The 20,877-nt window shown below is 47.6% G+C and overlaps 1 protein-coding gene across 1 annotated transcript in view; it reads right to left on the bottom strand.

The window, feature by feature from the left end:
• LOC125944153 (uncharacterized) overlaps window positions 1-16,626 on the bottom strand; it is a 32,799-nt gene extending 16,173 nt beyond the window's left edge. Inside the window, exons 1-3 of the mRNA XM_049664316.1 lie at window positions 16,504-16,626; window positions 6,069-6,222; window positions 1,895-1,960 (exon numbers count right to left, since the gene is read on the bottom strand). Coding sequence (XP_049520273.1) covers window positions 1,895-1,960; window positions 6,069-6,222; window positions 16,504-16,612 — 329 coding nt within the window. The 5' untranslated portion in view covers window positions 16,613-16,626. The remainder of the gene's footprint in view (window positions 1-1,894; window positions 1,961-6,068; window positions 6,223-16,503) is intronic.
• Window positions 16,627-20,877: the final 4,251 nt, after the last annotated feature.

Raw genomic sequence — 20,877 nt, 5'->3', positions numbered from 1 at the left:
GAGCGTACTTGTACTTTGTGCGGCGACGGGCGGTCGCGCGCACGGTATCTTCAAAGCGATCTGCAACGCGGCTCCTACCTTTCTATGCGCTCTGCTTTAGCCGCTCAGTTTCCGTCGAAGCGATAGACCACACGAACCTTCGCTCGTTGCTGCTGGTGTGCTTGCTCACGCAAGCGTTTTGACAGCGCACGTCAGCAACGCGCAGAACTGTTGTCGACGGCGACCGCGTTTTGCCCGCGTTCGCACCGAACGCGCATGGCGTTGGTGACGTGTTTATGAAGAACGTGCCAACCTTTGCCGTACACCCTATGGCAGTGTACCATGGCCATGGTACACCGCCATAAGGCCATGGCACCGCATAAGGCCATGGTACCTGTGGTCACTAAATAAATGAAAACCACCGGATCATATATATTTCTCATTCTTTAATAGATCAAATAACCAATTACACCATCACATCTAAATAGTCATAATTGGAAATACAGAATTCCCACCATAGTACAGCTTCACCGGCCTTCCATCTCCACCCCTGTGGAAGGGCTGACAGTATTTTTTTTTTGTGGCTCTTTGAACACATCTTCGTTTATGTATACATTGTTTGACTATGGGTATGAGTTGCTATTTAATCGATACCACATAATTAGTCGTGCATTCATTAAAGTTCATAATACCAAATTTCTCTTGGTAAAATTAAGGCCTCCATATGACGCTTCATTGACGAACGCATTTGCGGGTTTCTGTAATTTCTCTGCATTGTTAGCCAGCATCATTATGTAATCGGCATACATCACCCCAGGGACCCTCTGTTGCATTTTAGTGGCAAACTTAACGTCATCGTGATTTAGAGTACCGTAATTAAAAAAATTCATCATCTTCCCGTAGGGGATCCCTGAGTAGTATGCGAAGCAGCCATGGGGTCGACTCAAGTTCCCATTAGTTTTTAGTTCGTCGTTTCCGTTAGGTTGAGGTACGTAGCTACCGGCTTCGCGAGCCCGAAGTTCGGGATCGGCCTGTCGCCGCTGCCGTTTCGTGGCAGCGGCTCGAGCCCTCTTCTCCGCGGCGCTGACCACGGCGCTGACACTGGCGTTGACGCTGGCGCTGTCTGTGGCACTCACCGCGGCGTTGCGGGAGGAGAATTAGAGGAGCGGAGCGCGCGCGCGCGTAATTATACCGCGAGCTACAGTGGCGCCCCCCAGCGGAGTATGCAGCGCCTACCGTAGCGTCTCTAACCTAAGCTGCTTCGCATTATCGCGCGCGGAGCCGCAGGTGTTGCCATTCGTTGCGCAATCCGGAGAGGAGACGAGACAAGGAGAGGAGGGGGGGGGAGGAGATGCACATGCGCAGTACGGGTGTGGACGCCACACGGTGGATGGATGGAGGGAGTGACATAGCCCCGACCATAAGCTGCTTCGCATCTAAAAAATGTTGATGCAGGTGAAAGACTACCCTATTTAAAATATGCGGCATGTTATACATGTTCAACGTGTAGATATATACAGTCGTATTGCGAGAATATAGGGGTTCCTCATTATATCTTGACAATGTTCAAATGAAAATTTTCAGTGCGTCAACAGTGATCGGATGATCCGCGTTGATTGCCGAATGGATTATCCAAAATCTGGCCAGAAAATTTTTGCCTTCTCTTTTATTTTTTGGTCTTCGAAACATTGCTCTTTGAATGTTAGGCTTCTACGTTATCTCAATTTTGCTTCATCTTAGATCGCAGGAGGAGGTTCAGTAGTCGCACATGTTGAGTCATTTCAGACTTATGCTTAATTCCTGTATCAAGCGTTGCATACGGTTAGTAGAAAAATCAGCTATTATATATTTCAGTTTTAAGAATCTGTTGTCGACGAACTTCCATGTCGCACCAGTGAAGGAGAAAACGTCTCACCTATGCAGGTTCTTAGCGGTTGTATGCGGGACAGTCTTGCGGCCTTCGAACCTCAACTTTGCTTCCCTGCGCAGAGAAATGCAGGTGAAATTAGCCCGTAAAGATAAATATAAATTGTCGCAGAAACCATCAAAGATGATTGTCAAAGCAAGGCAACGGCTTACGGGGACCGCAAGAACCAAATGTAAACACCAACGTTAGAGAGCTTTAGCTTGCCGGCACACCTGTGCCGTTTGCGGTTTATGGCCGCACCAACGCTGGATGTAACACAAAGCTAATACTACAGTGACCTACCATAATCTGTTAAGTGCTGGTGTAAAGGGTTAATTTTCCTTCGACAAGAATATTCACGCAGCACTAAAATGTTTCTAACGCATTGCAGTAATTGCCACACGGTGTAGCTACCAGCTTTACTGCCTTATCGTCTAAGGCTCCAAAACCCGCACATCCGTAACCGGTAAAAAAGTTGTCGCAGTTTCACCTGAAAGGCGAAGCATCAATTGCGATAGCAAATTTGAAGAGAGCTATACGGAGTAACGATAGCAGCTTTATCAGCTGTATAAACTTGGACATGCAGCAGCACCGGCAACACGCAGAACTGTTGTCGACGCCGCCGGCGTTTTGCCCGCGTTCGCTCAAAATGCGTGCGGCGTTGGTGACTGTTGCCGGAGCCTCTGATATAAATAGGCACTTGGTGCTGCAGCTTAACGTCGCCTCCCTTCCCTGCCCCCCCCCCCCTCCCCCACAGCCTTTCCCGCGTCGGAAGAAGGTACGTTTACTCTACATATATGGTGATTGTAGAGGATGAAAGAGACGCCTACTTCTGCAGCCCTTAAGAGAGCACAGCGCAGAACGCGCGTTTGTTCTCCGCCGTGCGTTCACTCCCCGTGAAAGCGCGCGTCCCTCGCGCCCTTTCACTCGCACATAAAGCGTTCGGCGGCGCGCGGCGACGATTTCATCTCCATTGACGTCATACGGAACCTCACGGCGACGGCAACGGCGACGGCGACGGCGACGGCTACGCCGACGGCAGAAATCTGCTTTTGAGTGTCCATATAATTGCTATCGCAATAAAAGCTTATGGACAAGCTGCAACTCTCTATGCCTCCGAAGTGTACAGCTGAGGTCGATAAAGGTGTTCGATAATGGCGGCAGAAATTATCATCGACATGTTTTGATAGCTGGCATGACAACGTGGTGATGACGGCGATGCGACGACATGTGCACGACGCGTGGGCCGCTCGTTCTTATCACACTTGGACTTTATGCGGAACAACACGGCAACGGCGAAAATGCGCCTGGAGTGTCTATATAATTGCTATCGCAATGAAAAATGTCGGAACAGTAGGATTCCTGCTCTAACTCTGCGTAAAAAAAGTATGAACTCTGTAAATATATCCGTCTAAAGCGGACAAATATGACGTATTACGAGTCGTTTAAAGGTTATGAGAAGTATTTACATCCCCTACGGGAGTCATGCACAACTCCTAAGCACAGAATATCGGTAAAATTCAGAGCTGTGCATAATATATCATCTGTGTCCGCTTTAGATTCCCCGAGAAATGCAGTTTACAGAATTTTGATATCGTCGTTTGGTATGGCTGAGTTTATGACAAATTCTTCTCTGTAATGTTTTCCCAGCAACACTCACAAGAAAAATGATGACTTAAATAAAGAGTACCGTCCCTCCAGACGGTGGATTCAAACTTGTTCATTTAAAGATGCACTAAAAAGAAAGATAAGATGAGATGTTTTACCAAATTGCCCTCCCACAATACCCAAATAATATATATATATATATATATATATATATATATATAGTCCAAGCTTACCGTACGAGCATAGGCTCCATAAGCCAGAAAATGTGCAAAAACGAAAAGGCGGGTGCGTTCTTCGTTTTCGTTACGTCATCAATGTCGACAGCACATTCATTATCGTCAGGTACTACATTGAATGCACAATGAACCAAAGGCTCAACTGCGTAAGTTTCGGGAAACTTATTATCCAGGAACGTCAAGGTGCCGGAAAAGACATTCAAATCTGTGACGTCACACTGACACACAGGCGCTGCCCTTTTGCGCGAAATTCAAGAATTGGGGGGGGGGGGGGGGGGGGCGAGGGTTGTCGGTCCGTCTCTTAGTAATGCTCAACTCTCTTCCGCATGAGGTACTATCGCAGGTACTATCACAGTTTCGCCCGAAAGTCGAAGCATTGATTGCGATAGCAAATTAGTAGAGAGCTACACGAAGCAAGGATAGTAGTTTAATGGGCCGTAATAAAGTTGTAAACATTCGCTTACTGCCTGCATAGACAAGCACGGTGTAACGCGTGCACGGGTAAACTTGAACACATCTAGCTCGATGACCGCAGACTCACTGTGAAAACGCCGGAGTGAGAAAGCGCACCAGCAGCAGCGGGAAAATTGACCTTCGCGCTGTCTCTCGTCTCGCTTCAACGCCAACGTCGAAAGCACAGCGCATACAAAGGTACTGGCACTCGGCGCATGCACTTTGTACCCATCGCAAATTGCTTTGAAGATGAGGCCCCCGTGGGCGGACACTACGGCCACACAGCAGATCGCTTTCAAGATACGGTGCCCGCGCCGCAGCTCCGTCAGCAGCAGCCGCAAGATCAGAACGCACCTCCTCACCCCCACGGTCTCCGTTGTTTCCTACCCGTGCTCCGCGAGCGAACGAAGACCGCGCGCTTCCGGTCGCCTTCCTCTCTCGCATGCGCGAGATGAGCTGCGGTTGCCGGCTCGCTCTCACGCACTTTCACTCGCACACACAGCGTACGCGCGCGGCGACGGTTTTATCGCCGTTGGACTTTATACGGAACCTCACGGCGATGACGACAGCGACGGCAAAAATGCGCTTGGAGTGTCCATATATTTACTATCGCAATAATAGAGTTTCTAAATAATACTTTATCAGCCTTTATAAACTGATTTACTATTGCCCTTTAACAGGAAACTTTATCAAAGTAGGTTGAGTGGGTGTCGAGAAAAAAAAATCGCCAGCCCTTCCCCAGTCGAGAAAATGGTGATAAACAAAGCTCGATGTGTGTATCTGACCTTCGTGGTGATTTTCTTTTTCTCTTGCTCTCTTTCTCTTAATTTTCTTTCTCGCTCTTTCTTTCTCTCTTTCTCCCTTTCTTTCTTTCTCTCTTTCATTTTTGTCTCTGGTATGTGCCGTTGAGCTTGGACCCTTTCTGCACTATCACCAGGATCGGCCCTTATACCCCTGTCAAGCGGGCAAGTTAAGTGCACTTACGGAGAGTGTCACTCGGTTTAAGTGCACTTTGCCCAATCTAAACGTCGTAAGTGGAGTGTCACTCGCTGCAGAGTGTACTCCGGTCGAAGTGCGTTCACGGAACGCACTTTGCTGGCCGAGTGCCTAGCCTCGTCGCCAGCGGTTTCAATGGTATAAAATGTAATGCATAAAAAAGGACACAGAAGTTCATTTTAGTGGTTGAACAGCTCTTGCACACAAATAATAGCCTAAAACGCGTTCATATTCTGTTCGAGCAGGATCAAATGCCGCCTCGTCGCACGCCGCTATGTCGTTCTGGATTGGCTAGGCATTTTTCTTGGCCGGCATTGACTTCCGACACTCTTAAATAAAAATATTTTCGTTTTTTTGTTGAATAAACATAGTTAATGTTTGTTTTAATTAATAATACAACGTAAGACAATCACTTTTTAGAACTACTTTTCTTTTTAATGTACATTTTCACAAAAAGCTAGTAGTCTGTCGCCATTTTTTTTTTACTGCGAGTGCACTCTGTTTTCCCGTTTAGAACCGCGTAGCCTAAAGTGTCACTTAAGGTCCCGAAGTGCACTCTCCGTAAGTGCACTTAATTTGCCCGCTTGACAGGAGTATTAGTGTGACACCACCACCACCACCACCACCGAAACTTGTGAGCCTATAAAGCTTCACTTAAAAAGATTTTCATTTGTTTAGGTAGAATCTCATTATGCAATTAATACTTTCGCTTAATAGTTCTAGCGTCAATAAATTAACTTTGCAGTCATTATCACTACTGCGTCTCAAGTTCTAAACGATGAGGAAGCTATCACATGGTGCCTTGTCAGTAGCGAGTTAGTCCCGCACATTTTGCCAACTCACGCCGAAATAAGACGCTGAAACAATTTGCTTTCGTGATTGGGACTTACCTGATGTCTATTAAATCCAAGACAGGCCCCAGCAATGCTCCACCGCCAGGGACGGGCACGCCATGGATGGTCTTCCCTGTTTTCATGTTGTAGGCTTTCGCTGGCATCCAATGCGCCTCATAGTGGTTCAAGTCTTCAAGTGTGATAAAACCCGCTGCGACGAAGAGTAACGCACCAGCAACAATCGCAGTCACTTCACCGCAGGATACAAAGCAGTGCGAGAGATACAAGAGGTAGAGAGAACGAGAAGACTGGAAACAGAGGGGGCTCGATCTTTGGTAATCATGAGAATATAAAGCTAACAGGCAATAGAGCCAAAGAAAGCATAGGGGTAATCCTATGTGACTGAAATTGAAATGCATAAAATAATGACGTAAATGGAAAATGAACGCGGACGAAAAGATATGTTGTGGCCCGGTGGGAGACGAACCCTTCAACCTCCGAATTATGCGCATGTTGCACTACCAATTGTACAACGGCGATAACCATGAACTCTTTCACTATTTTGTGTATGGGTATTTATGTGTGCTAGATCTAGCCCTGGTAGTGTTAGCTAACGCCACTCAGGGACATGGCGGGAGGACGTGGATGATCCTTTTTTGCCGGATGGCGTCACGTACCACGTGAACTTAGGAGAGTATAGCAAGTGGCTAATAAACCGTCGCATGCTACCTAATGGTATCAAGGCTGCCAGATTCTAGACCTTCGCTATGAATAAACGTATACTTGTTTTTCAACGCAGTGACCACTATAGTGAGAATTGTGTGTTTATTTGATTGTTTTAGGCATCATCGATCAAACTAGGCATCATAAGTCACAGAAGGCGGCATACTAGATCGTACTAGGCATCACAGATCATCACTGCATAGACCCTTTTCAATGGCTAGTTCACTAACTACAACGAGGTGACGCTTTCGACGCACCCATTCTAGGGTGCCTCAATGCGCTCCTCCTCCCCGCCCAGCGGGAAGAGGGAACGCATTCTCCTCCCTGCTCAGCGGGAAGAGGAAACGCATCGAGGCATCCCACTCATTTTTTACCCCAAGACGTTCTTGCCTCATCGGCCGTCTCATTCCCGTTCTCTGCGGCCGCGTTTGCATAGGGTTGGAATGCAAAAACGTTCCTGTATGCTAAGATTTAGGTGCCCGTTAAAGAACACCAGATCTTGGAAATGAATCTACGGAGCCCCTAACCTGCGGCGTGTCTCATAGCCCATGTATTGCTATGGAAATTGGTTTTACAAGCAAAGCTTGTATTGACTCAACAAGTTTCGGGGGCGTTGTAGTCACGCAAAAACTCACGTGTGGCGCATACCTGCATTGTATATGCGGGTATAAGCCAGGGATATGCGGGTATGAGCCAGGGACAAGAAAGAAAGAAGGCGCAGGTGTGGGGAAAGCTGCGCCGTCACAAATCAGGGTCGTTTGGTGTGTCGCGGGGAGGGAAAGGAAAGGCGGTTGGCGCGCGCTCCACTTGGCTTCCTTCGCCTCAGGTCAGTTTCGGCGCCCCGATGGGAAGGCCTCGCATGGTGCGTTCCGTCGAGGAGCAGGCTGCGTTTGAGCAACGGTGCCGCGTACAGGCTCGGGAAAGGGCGTGTCGTCGAGGTGTCTATTCTAGCGTAAGGGCTTCCGAAGCCAAGGCGAAATGTCAGCGAGGAGCCGCGGACCCTGAGCTGCGGGAGCGCGATATTGAGGCCAAACGTCAGCGAAGAGCCACCGACCACGAGTTAAGGGAGCGCGATGTTGACACCAAACGTCAGCTTCGTCTTGCCCCCCAGGAGTCCGACAACGGTGGTGCACACTCGGCAACGCTAGTGCCAACTTCCCGGTGCGACGGCCAGGTTTCAACGCGAGTTTCTCAACCTGAACTTCGGAGCCAGCTGCATTACGTGTGACCGGTTGTGGTTTGAGCATAACGTGGTACTCGTCAGCGCAATTCGTTCCGAGGAACACCGAAGAAACACACTACAAGCTTCGCTTACGTCCTTTCCTCGACACGGGAGGTTTTACTGATCTTTTTTTCTATACATGTGGTTTCCTGCATCAAACGAAAATTCACGGTGCAAACAGTGCTGTAGCCGGAGGGGGGGGGGGGGGGGGGGCACACCGAGAACATGCCCCTCCCCTATTCCCCCTTCATTGCTGTGTTAGTATGCGGCATAATCAGCCACCCCTTCCTCTCCCTGCCTCCTCGCCCCCGGTCAAGTGTGTACCCCCCCCCCCCCCCCCGTACGTGGAGAAGTACGTGGCCACGAAAAGATTCGTGTCATTGACACGCCCTATCAATTTATGAACTGGTATGCCACTAGAATGCACTGTATCACAACTATATACAACTGAAACATATGTGTAGCATAAGAACGTTATTACAGCACAAAAATACAGCATAAGAAAACACTTCTAGGTGTGCATCCCTACTACTTCGAATCAAGTAATGGCGTAAAAAGGTTCGACATAAAAAAAAATGTGTCAAATGACAATCTGCTGATTACGCTTTACGCTTGATACTTGAGTAAGGCTGCTTCCTTGTTATCGGACAGACAGCTGTGGCATTCTCGCATAGATCTTTGAGCTGTAAAAGCTGGTCAGTGCGAAGCATTTTATGATGGGAATTTAGAGGCATAGAAAAAAGATGCACCACTCATGAGTACTCGTGAAGGACGTTTTGCTAACTCTGACTGTAGATTCGGTCATGCGATTTGTTCTTCGTCCTTGTTTCTTTGCTTCACGTACAATCCCGGAATAAAATGTCTAACCCATATCTAACTCCAACGAATGTTCGTTTTGATCTAGCGGAACAATTTGATTGCGACAGCAATTATATGGACACTACTAGCGCATTTCCGCCGTTGCCGTGATGTTCCCTATAAAGTTCAAGTGCGATAACGCCGTGGGCACGCGCCGTATGCTGTAGGTGCGAGTGAAAGCGTGCGACGGTGAGCCGAGGATGGTACCTTGATCTCGTGCGCGCAAGGGAGGAAGCCGGGGAGCAGGCGTGCCGTTTTCCACAGGCGCTAGGTACCGCGGAGGGGTGGGGGGGGGGGGGGGCGGTTAAATTTTTATCTTATCACATCTGATCTGACCAGTAGCGGCCCTTATCAACACTTAGGTCGTTATCAACCTTATCAGAATTTATCCGACCATTGTAAGCCCTTATTGATCTTTAGCACTTTATCCATCCTCGTCGAACCATCATCAACCGTGATGAGACCCATATAACACCTTATCACTCCTTATCGTCCTTATCAACTCATTCACTGCATATCTGTTTCTGTTCTGCGACGCGAAGCGCATGAGCTCTCAAGAGATCGGTGGCCTTTCAGTCGGTGAAGGAACGCCCCTATGGAAGGCGCATCCCGCGACCACCGAAACGCATTGGGGATGTTGCGTGGTTGGCATTACATTCTCGCAAAATCGGAATTTTCTTGATGTCTACAGTGGTCGAAGTCGGCTCTACATATGTAGTCCTAGTGATGGCTTTTATTCCACCATCACCAAATCTTTCAACGAAGTCTTTATAGAAACTGTTCTCCTTTGACATCTGTTTTTACCGCCGGTACAACATATTCAAGGTTCAGATATATTCGGTTTCGGCAAGCGTGGCTGTTTAGTTCAGTGGGTAAGACACTCGGATTCTGAGCGTCGCGTCGTAGATTCCGAACTCACCACGGCCAACGTTTTCCTTTTCGAATTTATTATACGTTCTGCTTTTATGGAGCACATCGTGTTACGTATAATGGACAGACAGACAGACCGATGGTCATATTTCCTGGGTGAATCGCCTACGAATGCTTACGCATTAAAAAAATTAAATAAACTGTTGACCCGCCGCGGTAGCACAGTGGCTATGGCATTGAGCTGTTCAGCTCGAGGTTGCGCGTTTGATCTATAGGCCGCGGTGGTCTTATTTCTATAGCGGCTAAATGCAAAAACACTGGTCTGCTTATATACCGGGTGTTCAAGCTTTACTGAATTTTCAAAATTGGTCATTCTTAACGTTGAGCTGGGTTATTCGAAGAGACGGACATTAGTGGCACGAGAAATCGAAAGACAATTCAACTAATTAACAATAATTAAGTAATGAACTTCTTAGGCATTTATGTTACGACACATATTGCAATTCACGAATTGTAGCCGGCGAGTTTGCAAGACGCATCCACTTGAAGTGAATTTCCAGGATGACACCACTTTCGAGATATTATTTCCCAAAGTGTGGGACGAAATACATTGGCGTTCCAGTTACTTTTGTGCTTCAATGTATAAAGCAGCATTTTGGTAAAAAAGTAAGTGGAACAACAGTGCATTTTACAGCGTGAGCTATTATGGGCTCATTCCAATAGCCGTTTGGGGTCACTATGATGCCGCCGCCGCCGCCGCCCCGGAACCGCTATCGCTGGAAAGCGAAAAAAAAAAGTACCCGCTCTCCACCGCGATCAAACCCAGACCCGCTGCGTGGGAGTCGGATACTTTACCACAGAGCCACGCAAGCGCTTGCTATCAGGCAGTGGAAAAATTCCCTTTAGAGGCGAAGACGACCCGAGCCTCCGCCAGTATGGTGGCGCCATCTAGTTAAGGTGTCTGCAACCGCCGCGTGCAACGAGATGCGATTCAAACGAGGCGCGCAATCAACGCAATCCCGATGTTAGATGTGCGCCACGTATTCTGGGTACCTCTTCGGTACACGTTATGGCGTCTCCTCGCAAGGTTTCAACCGCTGCTGAAGAAGCGTATCGTAGAGCTACGTGCGCGGCTACAACCAGGCATCATCGGGCTCAGCAGACTGCTGTGCAGTGAGCATTACAAGACGCAGCTCGCCGTCGACGCCGGGCGGACAGTTCAGATCGTTCTCGTCAAAATCGAGGCGAAGACACTTTGCCGCGAAGACCTTGTTGTGCGTGGTGCCGAAATTGGAGCTCCTCTTGCGCCGCTCAACCAGCTTACGCTGTGACTGTGCTGCGTGTGCCGCGCCGGCCTGTGACTTTTTTACGGCGAGTTTGATGGCGCATATCTCCAAACTGGTGTCATTCTGGAAATTCATTCCAAGTGGATACGCATGACAAGCTCACCGGCTACAATTCGTAATTTGCAATATGTGTCGTAATGTAATTAACTAGGAAGCTAATTAGTGAATTTTTGTTCAGTGTGTTACGATTTCTCGAGCTACTAATGTCCGCCTCTTCGAATAAACCCAGCTCAACAATAATAATTATGCTACCTGCCACAGGTGACTTTTAAAAAATTCCGTAAAGCTTAATTTTGAACACCCGGTAGATCTAACTGCACGGTAACGAACGCCAGTTGGTCAAAAATTACCAGGAGTACCCCACTATGGTGTGCCACATAATTAGATCGTGGTTTTGGCATCGAAAACCCCAAAATTTGTTTTTATTGACTGTGTGTAATTAGGTCCCTTTCGCGAGATTAACAAATGATGTGCTGTTGTTTCTGTGGTCAACTATTAGCTGACCTTGTAAACTCGTAGACAGCGGGAGCACATAAAGTAACATAAAAGGTCATATGACCATGAAATAGGGAAGAAAGCCGTGCTGTTGACAGATAATCACGGAATGAAAAGATCTCGCATTGCTGTTACATTGCAGTGAGTTGGGCGATGCAAGAAGACCTTAGCAGCTGGGATTCAAAGAGAGGAAGTTGCATGGCGGCGTGGTGACAATGGCGTCCCGGTATAAATGAATGCCCACTTGTGAGTTCTTAACTAATATGTACGGCTGGACTGGGCGTAGCAGCTATTGATGTTACTGCTACTGCTGCTAGTAGTACTACTACGAAGCAATGCATGAAAATATGAAAAAAAAAGAAACAAAGAAGGAAATAAGCCGTTACCAAGGCGACGAGGAAACGTAAAAAAAGATTCTGTACATCTGATCCTGCGCCATTAGAAGCCGAGCAGAACCGAAACGGCAAGGCTGACGGGCTGGAAGGCCTTCCGAGATCATGACATAGAGGAAAACACCGAAAATATTGAAGAGTGGCTCACCGAAGTGGTCAAAACAGCGGAGAGGCACATTAAAGTCATCCAACTCTCAATGGACACGCCGGCCGTAGACTCTCACTTCCAGCATCTTTGGGATTCCAGAAGAGGACTACTGAGGCGGTCGAAAAAGATGAAACTTAACCGCAAACTGCAGAAACGGATCGCTCACATAACAAAGCAAGCAGAAGAATACGGAGATCAACTCAGCAGTCAGAACTGGCATGAGCTGTGCGACCAACTTCAATTCACACTCAGCACAAAGAAGGCCTGGCATACGAGGTCTGTTAGAAAAGTATCCGACCTTATTTTTTTTTTTTTTGCGAACACCTGATGGATAGGAAACAAGCGCGCTTGCAACAGCCGACATTGAACCTTCGTGCACATGCGCGAACTTTTTTTCCCGCCTGCCGATAGCGTCAGTCGCTGGGACGAAGCGCTTGAGTGAGGTAGTGCGGAGTGCTCTCGTCGGTTTTTTTTTTTTTTTTTTTTTTTATTGCAAGGAAAATGACAGAGCGACTGGAGCAGCGCTACTGCTCCAAATTTTGCCAGAAACTGGCCGACAGCCAAGTGGGAACCATTCGGAAGATTCACACGGCTTTCGGTGACGATGCTATGAGCTGCGCACAGATTAAGGAGCGGTACAACCGGTTTAAAGACGGCCGCACATCGCTGGAGAGCCAGCCACGCTCAGGTCGGCCATCATCAAGCCGAAATGACCAGGTCATTGCCGAAATGAACACTGTGGTGATGCGGGACCGTCATGTGACTATCCGAGAAATTGCGGAAGAGGTGGGCATCAGCACTTTTTCTGCACATTCCATTATGACCGAAGATTTGGCCATGAAGAGAGTTGCGGCAAAATTCGTGCCGAAGTTGCTCACGGTGGAGCAAAAGCAACTTCGTGTTGAAGTCTCACAGGACATGCTGGATTCTACAAACTTCATGAACACCATAATCACTGGTGACGAGTCTTGGGTGTACGGGTACGACCCGGAAACCAAATCTCAGTCGTCACAGTGGAAGCGTTCCACGTCACCAAGACCAAAGAAGGCCCGCCAAGTGCGCAGCAACGTCAGTGATGCTGACTGCTTTTTTTTACTCCCGCGGTGTGGTACACCACGAGTACGCACCACAGGACAGGGTCAAACAATCACCAAAGAGTACTTCCTCCGTCGCCTACGTGATGCTGTGCGGCGCAAGACACCGGAGTTGTGGTCAACGAAAAATTGGCGCATCCATAACGACAATGCCCCTGCACATTCCTCGCACTTGATACAGACTTTTTTAGCGAAAAACCAGACGCCTGTACTTCAACAGGCTCCTTACTCTCCTGACATCACCCCCTGTGACATCTGGCTGTTTCCCAAAATCAAGAGGCCATTGAAAGGAGCGCGATTTCAGACAAGAGAGGACATTATGGCTGCAACGACCGCTGAGCTAAACTCCATTCCGAAAGAGGCCTTCTCGGAATGCTTCCAACAATGGCAGCACCGCTGGGAGAAGTGTGTGGAGTCCCAAGGAGACTACTTTAAGGGTGATTAGGTTTCCAATGCTCCAGTTATGCAAGTTCTTTTTTTCTTCGGCCAAAGGTCGGATACTTTTCTAACAGACCTCGTATACTGCGAGCCCTTCTAGCTATCACCAACGTCAAGACCAAACAAAGACATGGCCTCAAGCAAATCATTCACTCCCATCCAGGAACTGAGAAACAAATTTTGGAAGAAATCAAGCGTAAGCTTGTCGGAGACAATGCCCCCAAGGTCACAGATCCCCGACCGTACAAAAGCGAACCAAACCTCACCCTCGACAGCCCTTTCACGCTTCCTGAACTCCACGCCGCCCTTGCCAAATTGACCCGTAGCACATCGCCAGGAAATGACAAGGTGACCAATAGGATCCTAAGGAACCTCCCAGAGAAGGCCCTAAATGGACTCATCGACTACATGTATAACTGCTGGGCAAAAGGCGAGCTCCCGGCAGAATGCAAGCACGCAGAAGTCATCATGATCCCAAAACCCAACAAGCCACTACAAATAAGCAACATACGGCCCATGTCCCTTGCTTCCTGCGCTGGATAGCTTCTCGAATACATGGTTCACGATCGCCTCACCACATACCTAGAAGACTCAGGACTCATGCCTGACACAATGTTTGGCTTCTGACAGCTCCTCTCAGCACAAGATATCCTCCTACAGCTCAAGGAAGACCTCTTGGAATACCTAGGACGCCACAAAAAGTTCTCTATTTTAGCAATAGATGTAAAAGGAGCCTTCGATAACGTGAGGGATGAAGCAATACTCCAGAATTTCCAAGCAACAAACTGCGGAATCCGGATCTACCAATACGTACAGGACTTTCTCAAAGATCGCACGGCTACGGCGGGTATCGGCAACATCCGAAGCGACAAATTCGGAATGACCAACAAAGGTACTTCACAATGGTCTGTCATTTCACTTTTGTTGTTCAATCTCGCCATGATTAAGCTCCCGCAACAACTCGATGGCATCGAAGGTTTAAGCCATGCTATATACGCCGACGATATAACGTTATGGACAAAAGCGTCCACAACCGGCCAACAGCAAACTATCCTCCAATAAGCAATCGATCATACAGAACAGTACCTTTCAAGGTGAAGTCTCCAGTGCGCCCACAAAAAATCAGAGCTACTTACACTCAAGGCAAGGACCCGGGGAAGACCACCAGCCTACGTCGCCCCAGATCTCAACGTCACACTCAATGAAATCGATATCCCTCAAGTTGGCTCCTTCCGCGTCCTTGGCCTCACAATACATAAAGACGGTTCTGGCGCAGCTACACTTCTGAAGCTTCAGAAGAGCCTAACACAAGTAACTGATCTCAGTGGGCGTATAACCACCCAAAGAAGAGGAATTAAAGAGCATGAAACCATCCAATTAATCCAATCACTCCTTATAAGCCGGATCACATATGGCACCCCGTAGCTACTCCTCAAGAAAGCCGAAATTGAATCGTCATCAGAAAAGTAATCAAGAGCGGACTGGGACTTCCCAGTACGACCTAAACGACGACACTCATCAAACTTGGCCTTCATAACACCTGGGAAGAAATGAGTTCAGCGCACAGAGCCAGCCAGCTGGAACGCCTTAAGCTGACTCACAGGCAGAGCAGTACTTCGCAAACTCGCACACAGGGAAAACTTATTAGCAGACTCAGACGCGAAATGCCGATTACCGTCACTTCTCTGAGACCGTATCTCCGTCGCTCCAATACCCCGCAACATGCATGCAACATACCACAAAGACAGAAGACAAGCAAGAGTTCGAGCGCTAAGCAATGAATACTCAAAGAACCCCAACACGAGACATACAGATGCGGCAAGGTGCCCAGGTAGAAGAGCATACGCAATTACCGTGGCCAACAACCAAGGGAATGAGCTAGTCGCTGCCACCATACCGGCCAGCAATCCAGAAACGGCGGAGGAAGTGTCTGTCCATCGTCCTCGGAATCACCACAAGCAAGGTTACAGCAATTTTGAGCGACTCGCAAACGGCATGTAGAAACTTACAAAAAGGCCGAATCTCTGCCGCAGCACTGAAGATTCTAAAATAGATAACAAGACGCCAAGAACTATCCGAAACATACGTCGCATGGACCCCAGGACGCGAACAGCTGGCAGGAAACAAAGCAGCACATGCTGTCGACGGAGAGCATACCAGCCGGGATTTCCTGCCGCACGGGCTCCGGAAAGCGACGAGGGTGAGGACAGTCCCATCAACTACGCCGTAATATTGAACCATTACCGACTGCAAAGAAGACAGTATTCTCTACCACATCCAAAATTAAGCAAGGAAGAAGCCACTGCTCTCTGCAGACTACAAACGAATACATATGTCCGTGGAATTATCATGCACCGGATGCACCCCACCAAATTCTCATACCTATGCCGATATTCTGATGTACCAGACACCCTCCAACACATGGTGTTGGCGTACCCACACTGCGAGAAAAACAGTTAAGATGATGCCTCAGAAATGCTACAACCCATCGAAGAAACGTGGCAGGCAATGCTAAAGGCACAGAGCCTGGAAAATCAGCGAAGTCTGGTGGACCGGGCCTGGGCTGCGGAATCGGCCAACGTCTTTCTGGACTAAGGGAGCCGCCCACCTAGGGCGAAGAAAGAACACTTTCTCGCTGTTTCTCACAATAAACGTTCATTCCTCCTCCTCCTCCTCCTCTGTACATCTGCTCGAGGCCTGTCATTTCATATCATAAAACGGTGGTGGTAGTGTTTCTTTGCTAAGTGAAGGCAATGTCAGAAGATTAGTTGCCGACGAGCTGACGGGGAAGCTGCAGCGGAAGGTCATACGACAAAAGTTATGGTCTATAGACATTAGACTCGTTCACAAATGTTAAGAGTTTATTTAGTGTGACAAAATTAGGTTCTTGTAGGCGTCGCACTTACAGTCTCGCTCAAGGTCGTTCACCAGCCGTATGGCGTGTTTCCCAGTGTAGAAGGCTTTCCAGCCTTTATCAGCCATGTCAAACAGCAATTGGTGAAGGCCTTTGTTCATTCTCAGGTACTCCACCTTCTTATTTTTCGAGAACAAGCGTCTGAAACAAAGTGTAAAGAAGTGATTATGTACATACGGAGCATAACTGTGCCTCGCGGAGACAACTGGAGGATTGAACACCTCGCTGATCGAGGTGGTTCCGATTGCTGTACATTCATTTTCGTTGGCGCGAAGCAATCAGTTTCCGTATAGGTTGCCTCCCTAAAGGAGTACCGACACAAAAAAATCCTGTCTTTTTTTTTTCTTTTTTATTTTACATTGTCGAACCGACATCTTTTAGGATTCATTTATTTAGGGTTCACGTATTTAGGTTCGGTACAGGTTGAACTTCAGAGCTAAAGATATTAACGGTTCGTCGCGGTTTGCACTTCCCGAATCGATTCATTCGAGTTCAAACGGGTACGAAGAAACAAATATTCACAGTTGTAAAGCGCCCGATCCTATTGAAGAAACAAAGTTTGTCTTGGATCAGCTGTGTAAAACTACCGCAGGCCCATTTGTTCTCATGGGCATTAACCTGTAAAAAAAAGTTATCACAAAAAGGATGCCCCCTGTACAATTTTATCTACGAGTCAAAATTTGTAAATTCAGTGGGCTTTGTGGCGCCCGTGCAATCCGGCGTCGGCGTGGATATTGGCGTCCGTGGCGTAGAAAATCATTCCGAACCACCGCGACCGCGCAGGCCCTCCGCGTGGTGAAAGGTGCTAGTGAACAAAAAATTGAATTTCTCGCAGTGAAATCCGTCAGAAAAATGATAAAGTACGACTTAACCCCAACCTACTGACATGATGGCGTCAGACCTATTTGAATCTACGAGAAAACATAATTCTGTTACGAGGAAACTCAAACACAAACCCCTTTTGTCAGCATAGCGGCGCGCTCGGGTATGCTACTTGAGAAAATTTTATCCAGATGGCGTTCGCATCCTCGGCAGGTCCTCGGCATGTAACGGCTAAAGGTATCAGAAATGCAGCTGTGATGAAAAATAGGGCACTGTGGAATTACAATAGGTACGAAGTGGTGAGAGGGATTTGGAAAAGGGTGACGGTCCCTAGTTTGACTTTTGGCGATGCGGTCCTGTGCATGAGATCAGAGGCTCGAGCAAGGTTGGAAGTTAAGCAGCGAGGGGTAGGTAGACTTGCTCTGGGAGCACACGGAAATACGCCAAATCAGGGGGTACAGGGTGACATGGGATGGACGTCATTTGAGGGCAGGGAAGCCAGCAGCAAGATAGAATTTGAGGAGTGATTGAGAGAAATGGCAGAAAAGTGGTGGGCAAGGAGAGTTTTCAGTTATTTGTACATGAGCAATGTTGACACAAAATGGAGGAAGCTGACCAGAAAATTGTCAATCAAATATTTGGACTGCGGGAGGGGTGCAAACCAGGAAACAGCGGTTAAGAAAAAGGTTGAAGAAACAGAGAGGGGTCTGTGGAAAACAGGGATGCAGACGAAATCAGCACTGGGAACATACGGAACTTTCAAGCAAGAAATTGCCAAAGAAAATATCTATGATAATTCTAGGGGAAGCTCTTTGTTGTTTGAAGCCAGGACGGGAGTATTGCGGACTAAGATGTACCGAGTCAAGTACCAAGGTATAGATGCGTTGTGCGGTGCGTGTGGAGAAGAAGAAGAAACGGCTGAACACCTCATACTTTTCTGTAAAGGGCTTAACCCTACAGTGCAAAGCAACCGGGCTGATTTTTTCAAAGCATTGGGGTTTAGGGACAGTGAAGGCAAAATAGACCTTAAGCGGGTAGAAATAACCAAACAGAGGTTATCTGATTGGTGGCTAAAATCAAGGCAGGGGTGAAATTTCACCCACCACAAAGTACAACATATGTTAATAGTCATGGCTAGGTGGAGTATGTCACCGCCCGATTTAAAGGGTTCAGCCTCATCCATCCATCCATCCGGTCAAATTGGGACTTCGCCTGCCTGATGCGATTTGGACACGCGCGCGTGTCGGGGCAATAGCAAACAATAATTAATAAAATGATAAAAAAAAGATCATAGGGCCTTCGCATTTTAATATAAGAAGACTTATATTGCCCCTGGAAAAACGCCTTCCCAGCAATGCATTTCTGTTTAAAAGTGAAGCCGACTTTAAGGGGATCGGTGTAAGCTTGGTCTTTGTAAGCTGGCTTTCCCGCCTCTCAAAGAAACCGACTCAAAGAAAAATGCGATGCGAACGGGTCCTACTGCGATGCGATCGCGTTCTACTCTTAAAGGCGAAGTTTAAGCGTCCTCCAATTTTTTTTATTGGATTCTTGGAGTTACCGTTGCTCGTTGCTCGTACTGCAGAAAACGAAGCGACACACCTGATCTACTGTCGACTACTTATGTATTACGTGTTAATTTTATTTTAATGAACTATGACACCTAACTAAATGGGAACATGTGACGCCATTGTGCGATGCCCTGGTGGGCTAGTTGGTACGTGTTCACGGCTAAGAACCGAGGACGAAAACAAGACAGGACGAGAGAGGCGAGAGGACATGTGCTCGACTCACAACTACACTCCATCTCACAAGTCGTTTGCAGCGCTGCCGGAGGTACGACGCGTACACAGACAATATTCTTGAGCAGCGGAATATAGTTCCGGTCGTAATTGTCCGATTAATGGCAGGATTAGAGAGATTTGTTTTTGCTTGATGCGTGATACGTTGCAGCGATAGAGCGTGACGTGGCATGTCGGCAACTTTGCGCGTACACGTCGTATTCAAAGAATTAGGCATCCGCTGAACAAGCGACGCGGCGCGGACGGACACATCTCCATGGGCATTCGGCCTTCCCATTGGCTTAAGTGCACCGCAGCTTCCACAGTAATGCAGACGACTTGTGAGATGGAGTCACAGGTGCATTCTGCATCAGTTGTGCGGAATGCAGCTGTGATGGTTAGTAGGAATGTGCGCGTATCGAAGTGGGAGTTTTGAAGTGAAATGAGAGGAAAAGAAACAAAGCTTCGTAGACGAAGAAAAATCCCGAACCAGGACAAAATTTTCTTCAACTGCGAAGTTTTGTTTCTGAGAAACCCGCGTCTTTGGAGCTTCGTGTTACAAATGGGTGGATGCCAAATCAGTTCTGCGGCATTCCGCACAACTGATTTGCCGCCTTCATTGTCTTTGTGCTTCGAGTGGTCGATTAATTCGCCCTCGCCCTGCCATCTGCTAGCCTCCTGGTTAACTCAGATGATAGAGCGCCCGCTCCGGATAGGCGTTGGTCCCGGGTTCGAATTTTTCCTCAACTACGAAGCTTTGTTTCTGAGAAACCCGTGTGGGTTTGTTTCCTTTGTAGCTGCGTGATACATACGGGGTATGTCAATTTTTCCTTTCAAAAATTGTTGTAGTTATTGGTGTCAATGACTTTATTGAGCCCAAGAACTAACCACATGTTCTGGCCTTAGCCGGTGTTGTCAAGGGTAATGAAATCCTGGAGCTGTGCTTCCTGCATGGAAGACCAAGAGGCCGTTCCGTATTTTCTTTCACTCTGGCGCCCATCCTATGCGGCATAAAACGCTATTTGTGAGATCACCATTCGGAACTGGAAGCGGTGGAAATTGTTGCGTGGCGTGCTCTTTTCCGAGTGAGATTTGGAATGGAGGAACTAACATTATTGCTCTGTTAACATTTGCGAAGCCTCTTGGAGGTGTATATTGTAGCAAGATCGATGTGCATTTTATAAGTAGCAGAAGCATTGTAGTATTGAGATTTTCAGATGCCTCCGAGTTGAGGTTCTGCTGTTCTTGGAAAACGCCTTCGCATTACCCTGAAGCGTTTGCGTTCAATCATGAAATGTAGCATCCACCAGAAATTGCTCCAGGATGGCAACGGAACAATTGGTCGTAAATGAGTTTTAACCAAGCGTTATAACGTAATATGGAATTGTTAATAACAAATTCAAGAGCTTCTTTTGAATGAAATGGAGATAATATTTTTGTGAACAAGTTGGGAGCAATTAGAATTAGATAGTTATTACAGAACTTCTTTGTGTTCCAAAGTTTCGGAGGTGTTTCAGTTGAAGCTTGTTCTGACAGGAGAAGAATTGAATATTTGGGCGGTCAGAGTTTCGGAATTGCCAACGAACCAGCTGTACTCGTAGGAGGTGAGAGCAAGAAATGCTAACCTGCCATTAACCCAGCTGTGAGCATCGTGCGATTGAAATGTTAGTTGGGAGCAAGGGTTATGAGTACTACGAGGTTATTAGAGGAAGCGAATTGTGATAACTACATGCCGCGCGTGTTTGCGTCAACCGGGCCCCAGAGTG

Source organism: Dermacentor silvarum, chromosome 3, assembly GCF_013339745.2.
Source record: "Dermacentor silvarum isolate Dsil-2018 chromosome 3, BIME_Dsil_1.4, whole genome shotgun sequence".
Classification (NCBI taxonomy): domain Eukaryota; kingdom Metazoa; phylum Arthropoda; class Arachnida; order Ixodida; family Ixodidae; genus Dermacentor; species Dermacentor silvarum.
Note: the sequence above shows the minus strand (reverse complement) of the source record. Positions and strands in the feature narration are given on the sequence as shown.